The 10,127-nt window shown below is 36.0% G+C and overlaps 3 protein-coding genes across 3 annotated transcripts in view; 2 read left to right on the forward strand and 1 right to left on the reverse strand.

The window, feature by feature from the left end:
- Positions 32–2,975, forward strand: LOC105167159 (polygalacturonase-like). Its single transcript, XM_011086750.2, has 4 exons — positions 32–496; positions 1,296–1,585; positions 1,663–1,891; positions 2,303–2,975. The coding sequence occupies exons 1-4, from the start codon at positions 56–58 to the stop codon at positions 2,522–2,524; spliced, it is 1,182 nt and encodes a 393-aa protein (XP_011085052.1). The 5' UTR covers positions 32–55; the 3' UTR covers positions 2,525–2,975.
- LOC105167213 (polygalacturonase) lies at positions 4,679–6,773 on the forward strand. The gene is made up of 4 exons (XM_011086836.2): positions 4,679–5,125; positions 5,446–5,735; positions 5,898–6,126; positions 6,253–6,773. The coding sequence occupies exons 1-4, from the start codon at positions 4,706–4,708 to the stop codon at positions 6,472–6,474; spliced, it is 1,161 nt and encodes a 386-aa protein (XP_011085138.1). The 5' UTR covers positions 4,679–4,705; the 3' UTR covers positions 6,475–6,773.
- The window catches only part of LOC105167160 (type I inositol polyphosphate 5-phosphatase 12), a gene marked incomplete in the record, with an annotated part of 6,675 nt that continues 3,708 nt past the window's right edge, over positions 7,161–10,127 (reverse strand). The window contains 9 exon segments of the mRNA XM_011086752.2: positions 7,161–7,504; positions 7,578–7,938; positions 8,115–8,238; positions 8,310–8,574; positions 8,666–8,703; positions 8,781–8,946; positions 9,121–9,205; positions 9,454–9,578; positions 10,025–10,127. Coding sequence (XP_011085054.1) covers positions 7,196–7,504; positions 7,578–7,938; positions 8,115–8,238; positions 8,310–8,574; positions 8,666–8,703; positions 8,781–8,946; positions 9,121–9,205; positions 9,454–9,578; positions 10,025–10,127 — 1,576 coding nt within the window.

A 10,127-nucleotide genomic window follows, 5' to 3' on the forward strand; every position in this document is an offset into this window, starting at 1 on the left:
TAAATACCCATGCACCTTAACTTCCTCAACTCCCCACTTCACAAACAATCTCAAAATGCATATGCCTATCCATCCTAATTTTATGGCACTACTTTTCTTCTTTTTCTTCTGCCAATCATTGGCCTTCGCCACCACTTACAATATTTTGGACTTTGGAGCAAAGCCTCATGCTAATTCCGACTCCACCAATTCCTTGTCCAAAGCATGGTCCTTAGCTTGTGCATCCACAAAACCTTCCACTGTCTACATACCACAAGGTCGATTCCTGCTCAAAAACCTTCATTTCAAGGGCCCATGCAGGAACAAGGCCATTACCTTCCGCATTGATGGCACCCTCGTCGCCCCCTCTGACTACAACGCCATCGGGAACGTCGGTAATTGGCTACTATTCGAGGGCGCAGACGGCGTTACTATACGTGGCGGTACCCTCGACGGCCAGGGTGCTCCCCTGTGGGCTTGCAAGAAATCTGGCAGAAACTGCCCTACTGGCGCGACAGTAAGTTTTGTCATTGAGACATGTTAGGGTGTAATTACCTTTCTTTCGAAAACTTTTATGTTTGTTTTTTTTTCTCAATTTTTAGTTATGTTATGGTGCAATTAATGGAGCTTGGATTAAGAGTTTTGGGGGGGGGGGGGGGTGCATGGTTTAGTTCCTGATTGGGTGTCAAGAGATGTATCACTTTAGGAAAACTGCCATAGATAAGATAACTAAATTTGAGGTTAGTGAGGAAGTGGTGGAGGTTCACAGTTATTTGAGAAGATAATCCCATTTTGAGCACATTAATGCTGAGATATAGCTAGCTGCTTATTCAAAATTAAAATTATAATTAATTCTACTTACTTATTGGTTTATTAATTGTATATATTAAGCCTGCTGCATGGAAAATGGTTCCTATTTCCCAAATACATTGCTGAATTTGAGGTCAATGGTTTATTCTTGAAGAAACAATAAATTATATATATATAAGGTTCTTCTAGCTAATTAAGAATTTGTAAAGAAAAAATTGTCTATCGTGTTTTCATAATTAATGAATAAATTAGGCATACCCTTACATGAAAACCTACAATTTTGAAAAGCATAGTCTACCAAGAAAACAAATTACAAGTGTGTATGGTAAGAGTTATGAATATGTTTAAGAAATTTTCATTAAATGGAGTTTTCACTACTCAATGTATATTTATATATTTGAAGCTAGAACTAATTGATTAATGTTTTTACTTAATAATTTTTATGTAAAGCAACCGGAATGTTAATCTTTATAATGTATATGTTTGTTATTTGTGTATATATGCAGACATTGGGGTTTTCTAATTCCAAAAATGTGGCGGTAAGTGGATTGAGGTCCCTAAATAGCCAAATGTTCCACATAGTGATCAACGGTTGCGAAAATGTGAAGTTGCAAGGAGTGAAGGTATTGGCCTCTGGAAATAGTCCAAATACTGATGGAATTCATGTCCAGTTATCGACAGGGATCACTATTTTGAACTCTAAAATTAGCACTGGTGACGATTGCATCTCAATAGGGCCGGGCGCCACCAACTTGTGGATTGAAAATGTTGGCTGTGGCCCCGGCCATGGCATTAGGTAATATTGTTGTCACATATGAAATAATTAATTTTTTTGTTTTGGGGGGGAAATTACTAATGTGGACATGGATGCAGTATTGGAAGTCTAGGGAAGGATTATGAAGAGGCAGGGGTACGAAATGTGACTGTGAAAACTACAACATTCAAGAATACGCAAAATGGTTTGAGGATAAAGACATGGGCAAGACCAAGCAAAGGGTTTGTGAAGGGTGTTTTCTTCCAGCATGCTGTTATGACCAATGTACAAAATCCCATTGTTATTGACCAGAATTACTGCCCAGACCACAAAAACTGTCCTGGACAGGTACAATATATATATATATATATATATATATATTTCCTTCTTTTTTTTTTCTCTATTATTATTATTATTACTTATTATAGGTGATTTGGAAGAGACGAGGTATAACACAGGTAGACGCCCGAATATTCACGTGATTCAGGGAGATATAAGCTGTTTATCTCATGGGATCAATGAATTGGGATTTACATAATATAATTTAGGAATTCTGAGAGTAAAACGTGTAAAACAAGTATTAACTATTCAGTTAGACATTGAACACGAAACAACCTTAAAGAAGAAACCAACCTCCTAAGGAAGTTATGTACTGCTCACCATTCTTACCACCTTAGGCAAACAAATCTTTGAACTAACAATTAATTTTCTAAAAATAATAATTATTTTTTAACTTATGAAATGTCTTTTCTCTGACAGGTATCGGGTGTGAAAATCAGTGATGTTACTTATCAAGACATTCAAGGAACGTCAGCAACGCAAGTAGCTGTGAAATTCGACTGTAGCAAGAGGAGTCCATGCCAAGGCATTAGGTTAGAAGATGTAAAGCTGAGCTACAAAAATCGAGCGGCTGAAGCATCATGCTCAAATGCAGCTGGGACGACGGCCGGTATCATCGAACCATCGAGCTGCTTGTACTGATGAGGAAGGAAGGACACATGCATGAGTGCAGTATTCAGTATTAATTAACTAGGTTTTGCTTGAGCCTGTGGCTGTGCCATCATCGTGTTAGCCTGGCCTTGCACATAATTAATTAATACTATATACGTACCTACAAATCGTTTTAGCTTGAGATCATTAATTTAATTAAGTATCAAGGGCTAAAGTTGTATGAAAATGAAATGTAAAGGACTATTAATGATCTCTGCTCCCCAATTATAAATATTTAATTGGTTAAATTGAGATCCCATGATTATAGGTTTTATTCCATCAACATGTGGGATGTTTATTCTACTTTAACAATAGGTGTTGTTCTATTTTATTAATAGTTGATAATTGGTGTGTGAAACCCATGATCTTAGAGGTCATGGTTTCGAATTCAACTTATGTGTGGGAGTCTATTGAATAGTAGGTGTTATTTTTACTGTAATACTAGGTGTTGATTAGATTTTATTTTTTTGATATTATTGATTAGAGCATGATACCTAACAGGAATGGTTGTAAATAATTTATTTTAATTAATAATAGTTAAAAATTGATAAAATCTGTAATTTTGGGGCATATGAGGTTTTAATTATTGAAATTAACCCTAATGAATAAAACAAGATTTTGTTGATGACAAATAGATGTGGGTGAGGCTAAAAGCTTTTATATGAAGTAGAAACATGCCTAACCTATAATTATGCAGAGGCCTAAACCAAAAATTCTTAGATATTCTAAATAAAAAAAATAAAATCAGGTTAGAGATAGAGATGTGTCTATTAAGATAAATGAGAGTAGTAATTTTCAGAATTTAGGGTTTAGACCCAAGGAAAATTCGTACCTCAACAAATCAATTAAGCTTGATCACACAAAATCATGATTAGAACTATATTTGAATATTTGTTCTAGTCATATATATCACAAAATTATGTACTTAATTAAGTTGCTTTAATTACCTAATTAAATCCTTTTATAGGTAAGCAGCTAATTATCCTCATAATAATTTGAAAAAGTGGGTAGCTGCAGCCACAAAATCGGCTTATGTCCCGCCTAATAATCCTCCACATATCACATGGCTTAATTGCTTAACCTAATAATTAAGTAACGTTTGACTCTATCCTCATCATTCACAAAACAAAAACCGCATTGATTAACAACGCCGTACGTACTTATATGCACAAAGTCGCTATCCCTTTATCATTAATGTTCATGCATCCCCCCCCTTTTTTTTGATAAAAAATTATATCTGTTCAGTTAATACATTATAAATAAATTATAATAATTCATATAAAGTAAGATAGAATTTCTTATTTATTATGCCATACATTACATAAACCTATTCAACGGAATATAATTTTTTGGTCAACTGCATATTCCCTCCATTTAATTAATTTTAACATGACTTTTTTCTGAATTAAATAAGCCAATGTTTGATTTATTTTTTTTTAAAAAAAAAACTATAGTTATATTAGAAGATATTAATTGTTTTAACCTAAAAGTAAGTGTTCAGTATTTAGAACTTAAGTTAAGAAATACGTATGCATAACAAATTGTGGGAGCAGAATCTAAGATATTAAAGTCAACTTAAACATTCTCGGCACCCCAAATATAATTAACAGCATGTGCAGGCTACGACAAACTGATGGTTCTTAAATCACTAATTTAAATTAGCTGCTCATATAAATGATAATTAGACAAAATATTGAATACTATTATTTATGCTCATCTCTACTATTTCCAGAGGATTTTATTGTATAATTATATATTTTGGATCATGTAAGAGTGATGACTGCAAATTTTGATGAAAATTGAAGTATTTGGATCCATAATGGAGCAAGAAGATGGAAATAGAATAAATTTGAACACTGAATCATGAATAAATTAAAATTCTTCATCTATTGGAATATATCCTCTCATCACATGATTGTTAAATTGCAATAGCTTATCACATGAGCCGTACATATCATAACATGAAATTGAAGTAAGCCATCACGTTATGATGAGAAATAAATACATACTTGCCATTATTAATTAATGCCAACTCACTCTCTACGTACAACATAAATTCAACTGAAATATGACAGTTGAAAAGCTCAAATCCCCATATAAATACTACCCCAACCGTCTCTCTTTTCACCATAATTCCTACCTTCTTCTACTTGGGTAAAAACCAAAACAAACATGATTTCTCTAGTCTCCATAATTTTGCTCCTTCATTTCTTGTTTGGGAATGCTGCCTTAACATTCAATGTGATCAAATTTGGTGCTAAAGCAGATGGGAAAACTGATGCAACTCAGCCTTTCCTTAGGGCTTGGGCCTCCGCCTGCAACTCCATGGTAACGTCCACAATTTATGTGCCCAAAGGAAGTTTCTTGATTAGGTTTGCAGAGTTCAGAGGTCCATGCAAAAGCGCGATCAAGCTCCGAATTGACGGCACTCTTATAGCTCCAAAGGACTATCGTGCCCTTGGAAACTCCGGCAACTGGATTTTGTTCATTCAAGTGAACCGGATTTCAGTCATCGGAGGAGCTCTCGATGCTATGGGGGATGGAGTTTGGAAATGCAAGAAGGCCGGCCAAAATTGCCCGGTCGGAGCACGGGTAAGTTTGTCATTTCACACTCATCCCTACTTTTTCATGATCAGGTCAATAGCTAGGTCTAGCTAATTAATTAGTAAAGAAATTAACTTCATAAGTTGATTAATAATTTAACTTTTCCAACTTGACATGTCACATGTGCATTGAAGAATTAATCCAGAATTTGGTAACTTAACTACCCTAATTGTATAAGCTCGCTCATCATTAATTAATGGCCTTTCGTTCTTAATGATATGCGTGTTTATAATCATTTGATTCTAGAAACAAGCATTTAGATTTTTCAAATATTTACACCTTATTTTTAGTTATGTTGCAAATTGCAGTCTCTAACGTTCAATTGGGTGAAGGATGCGCAAATTAGTGGGTTAACATCGATGAATAGCCAACTAATGCATCTGGTGATCAATAGCTGCAAGAATGTGAAGGTGAGTAATGTGAAGATTATAGCTCCACACGACAGCCCTAACACAGATGGAATACATGTACAATCCTCTACTGGTGTTACTATCAAAAACAGTGTCATAAAAACTGGAGATGACTGCATATCAATCGGGCCAGGGACCAGGAATTTGTGGATGGAGAAAATACAATGTGGTCCTGGACATGGAGTCAGGTAATTATATATTTTCCTTTAATTATACATGGGGAAATTCATCGACTCAAACTAATACTAATTACATTTGTTATGTGATAAATACGTACACAGTTCTAATTTATTTATTTATGGCATATAAGTTATAAGCACTTTATTTTTATTGTACATTTTGACATGCAGCATAGGGAGCTTGGGAAGAGATTTTAACGAAGATGGTGTGGAAAATGTGACATTGATAAATTCGGTTTTCAGCGGGTCAGATAACGGGTTACGGATAAAAACATGGGGCAGGGCCAGCAAAGGGTTTGTGAGAAATATCAAGTATCAAAACATAGTTATGAGGAACGTTGAGAACCCAATTATCATAGACCAAAATTACTGCCCCAACAACCGAGGTTGTCCTGGCCAGGTACGTATGTATATTTATTTACATCATAATGATGATTCATGTTTGTACTCATCACTCTCGTACCAAAAATACAAAATCTAAATGTGTATTTATTTCCTTTTGTTGGTGTTTTTTCAATTTTGACAGAGTTCTGGAATCAAGATTAGTGAAGTGAGTTACCAAAATATTCAAGGAACATCAGCAACACAAGTTGCCATGGTTTTTGATTGTAGCTCTACTAACCCATGCCGCGGGATCAAACTCACCGACATTAAACTCACTTATCTGAAAACAAACAAGGCTCAATCCTTCTGCAAAAACGTCGGCGGGACCTCCGGCGGTGTCATCCTGCCCGATAATTGCTTGTAAACTAATAGTTACATCCGACGGAAGAATAATAATAATAACCAAAAAAGAAAAACATGGAATGAAGAAAGTTATGGCCGGCCTCGCTATTTTAAGTACGATTAGGGGGCATAATTAAGATGCAATTTACTCAAAAGTAGAAGTAGTTTCTGGCTTCTCATTGAGTTTGATGATCAACTCCTACATTGATATATAGACACATTCTCTGATGTAACCACATCGATAATGTTTATTACATTCAATAGGGAGGAGTGAGTATATATCTTAAAATATATATATTTACAACTTTAATTTCTTCCTTATGTTAAAATTGGATGGGGTCGTACCTGTGGCATAGATAGTTGATGTTGGATCAATTACATGACACGTGTTTAGTTGGGAATGTTATAAGGCTGATCTTAAGCCACCACCACGCAAGCGCCATCAACTTTATTACGCGGTAACAAGGTACCACTAAAAATTCTGGCTGCATCGCTGATCTCACGCATCAATAATTATATATATATATATATATATGTAGCGATAAGTATAAATGATCTATAATAGTGTGATTCTACATCCTTGCTAATGAACAAAAACAATTTCCTGTTGCTTCACAAAATTTGCCTATCAATGACTATATCTATATATTCACCCTTCTCATAATAGCGAGACCATCTGATCTAGACAGTATAATGATGATCATATGTATTATAATCACTTAGACGTCTAAATTTCGTGTAAACTACCTCAAGGGTGAAGACCGATGGTGTGCGCTACCTTCACTCCGTTTGGAAGTGTTGCCACTTCTCGGCTCTGTACGAAGTGTATTTCCAGAGAAACAATGCCGCACAGTTACCCTGTGAGTTTTCATATCAGTAGAACAACTGCCTCTTATGGTCACCAACATGATCATTTCCTTGTCTCTGGTGTCCTCAGACCACCAGCTTTGTGGGATCCCCTCGACGAGTTCTTCCAACTTGTGGGACTCTTCATGATGTACTGATATATCCACAACTTGATCCGGTTTGATCATGCCGGCCGCAGGTGTGACCTGATCCACAGCTTGAAAGTTTTAAAATTTTTGTGCGAAAAAGCACACTGACGAATGGATTGCTTGAAATTACCTCAAGCCAACGAGGGAAACTAAGCGAGCCTCTTGGTTTGTAATCTGGAGCCGCTTCTTCCTCCTTGATGGTGCAGTGGCCTTCACATACAATATGGAAAAAGACCGTCTCTTCCCCACTTCGGTTGGTGATTTTCAAGTTGAACGTGTCTTGGTTCTGGAGCGATATCTGGTTTGTACTAACAGTTGTTTCCGGGACAAAGCGTAAAGCATCAAGATAGCCTTTGATTGCATCATTTGTGTGAAGTATTCTTCCGAACTCCTGTCTCCTTACCGACTTATCCACATATGCAATGTCCACATTGAGCTTGCATCGGACGGGTTTATGATCACTTTCAATCACATCCATGCGAGCTTCGTATCTTTAATCAAAAAACAAACATAGCTATTAAGAAACAGAAAGGGGGAATCTCTAATTAATATAAATCATGACTAGAGAATATACCAATATAAATTTTCAAAATCAATATATATATTTTTAATATGTCCGGGATGTCTATATATATAATAATTAGAAATTTACAAGTGAATGACTTACTGATATATGGAAGCAATTACGGGGCATTCTAAACTGCATTCTTTTGTTGGACCTGTCCTATTATCACGATACAAAATTCGGTCACACCAAGCGGGGATTCGTTTTTTCTCTCCCGAATCATAACCTGAAACAAAAAGGGATTTCATTCAAAATATGGTATTGCATTTTGAAAAAGGGACAACTCAAGGATATTACCTCCTAAACCCGGCTTTCCTTTTTCAAACTTGTAAGTAGGAGGAAACCTGATGAGCGCCTCCCGCATTCCTTGGAAAACTTTACCAGCTTTCATCTCTGCTCTCAGCTGATCTTTCTCTCGCAGCCAATCAAAGCTTCTTTGAGAAACTAAATCCCTCGCGTCATCATAAGATATGCCAAATAGACGATAATTAAAATCACCGCAAAAGATGAGAAGGTCGGCTTCACCAAGATCAGGCCTCCCCTCTTCAGGAACTTTTTCACCCTATTATATAATTATATGAAAAACTCTCACTTGAGCCGCTATTATTCAGGATGGGAAACTGAAAAATTAATTTGAATCACCGTATGCTTACATTTGCGCCGCGATTCATCTGATTAGACGAAGCACCAGCTGCTAACCAATAAAGAGCTAACATAAATATACAGAAAAGACAACGCAACAGTAGAACAACAGGTACCATTGCATACCAGCAGCATTGTAAAAGAGGTTGGACGACCGACTGAAAGTCATTGTCCGATATATATGATCAAAATCAGCATTTCGACGGTTAACTGCTTCTAAATGTGCAGCAAAATGACAATTCACAAAACATATTATTCGGTCATATACCCTCAACCTTAAACCAACACCTCCCTGCAAGTAAAATCGAGCCAACGCATTACGATCATACTTAAGATGCCAAGATCGGCTGATAGAATCAGGCCTAAAATTGAGAATATCAATGTCCATTTTCCAGTTTATTATATTCATAATTCCAACAAGTAGACTAAACTTTGCTTGGGAAGAACAAACTACCTAGTTAATTACCTTATTACCAATTGCACGACCTAAACCACAAGCCACTGCTGCAACATCCAAGTCCCCTGCATGTTTTCTAAGATCTTTCCTCACCCTGAAAAGAAGGACAACATCCAACTATAAGAATTAAACAAAATAATTAAGATGGAGGGCTATTGAATAATACTGCGGACGAAAGCTGCAAAAGAGCAACTTTTAGAGGCTTGTAATGATTTTATCATGTTTTAGCATCCGGAGAAGTAGATAAAATTGTGAATAATACAGTGGAAAAAGCTGCAAAAGAAGATCTTTTTTAGATGCTTGCGAGGTTTTCAGCTTGTTTTAGTGGCCGTAAAGCCATACCAAATTGCTATCAGCAACGCAGCCAGCTGCCTGGACCCTACTCGCTCAAAAGTACATCCTTCGTCCAAAGCCTTGCCAATGTGATCTTGCCACCATTGGCCAAGAGAACTTCCTTCTAGTCCTACCTAAAATAGGTTGTAGCTGTTAGAAAATACACAAGAAATATATACTTTAAGATCATTTGGATTTGAGAGAATAATCTGATGAAAGAATTTCAAAGGACTTGATATTACATCGATTTCAGATCCACCATCACTCAGAGAATAGAAAGATTTGAAATTTAGTAACTAGAAACTATCCAAACAAATTTAACACAGTTGTTATTACAGACTTGAAATCCATCAATTCAAATTAGCCATCGGGCTGAAAATAGTTTTTGTAAATTCATATTATTGAAATAGAATATCAAGCAGAAATTTAACAAATACAAAACAATATGTTGTATAAATTGTATTTTTATCCGAAAATATAAAGCATTTCTAGCGTGGTGTTCGAGTTCTACTTTACTACTGTAAATCAACCCTTTCCCGATAAAAAAATGGTGATAATAACAAGTCTATCATGGACTTACAGTCTCTTTTGCTGCTGACATTGCGAGGAAACCAGCACCCATTTCCACTTCTTGTAGCCCAACAACTACAATGTCAACATCTGATACGGCAGAACCTATCCAT

This window comes from Sesamum indicum, linkage group LG7 (assembly GCF_000512975.1).
Source record: "Sesamum indicum cultivar Zhongzhi No. 13 linkage group LG7, S_indicum_v1.0, whole genome shotgun sequence".
NCBI classification, from domain to species: Eukaryota; Viridiplantae; Streptophyta; class Magnoliopsida; order Lamiales; family Pedaliaceae; genus Sesamum; species Sesamum indicum.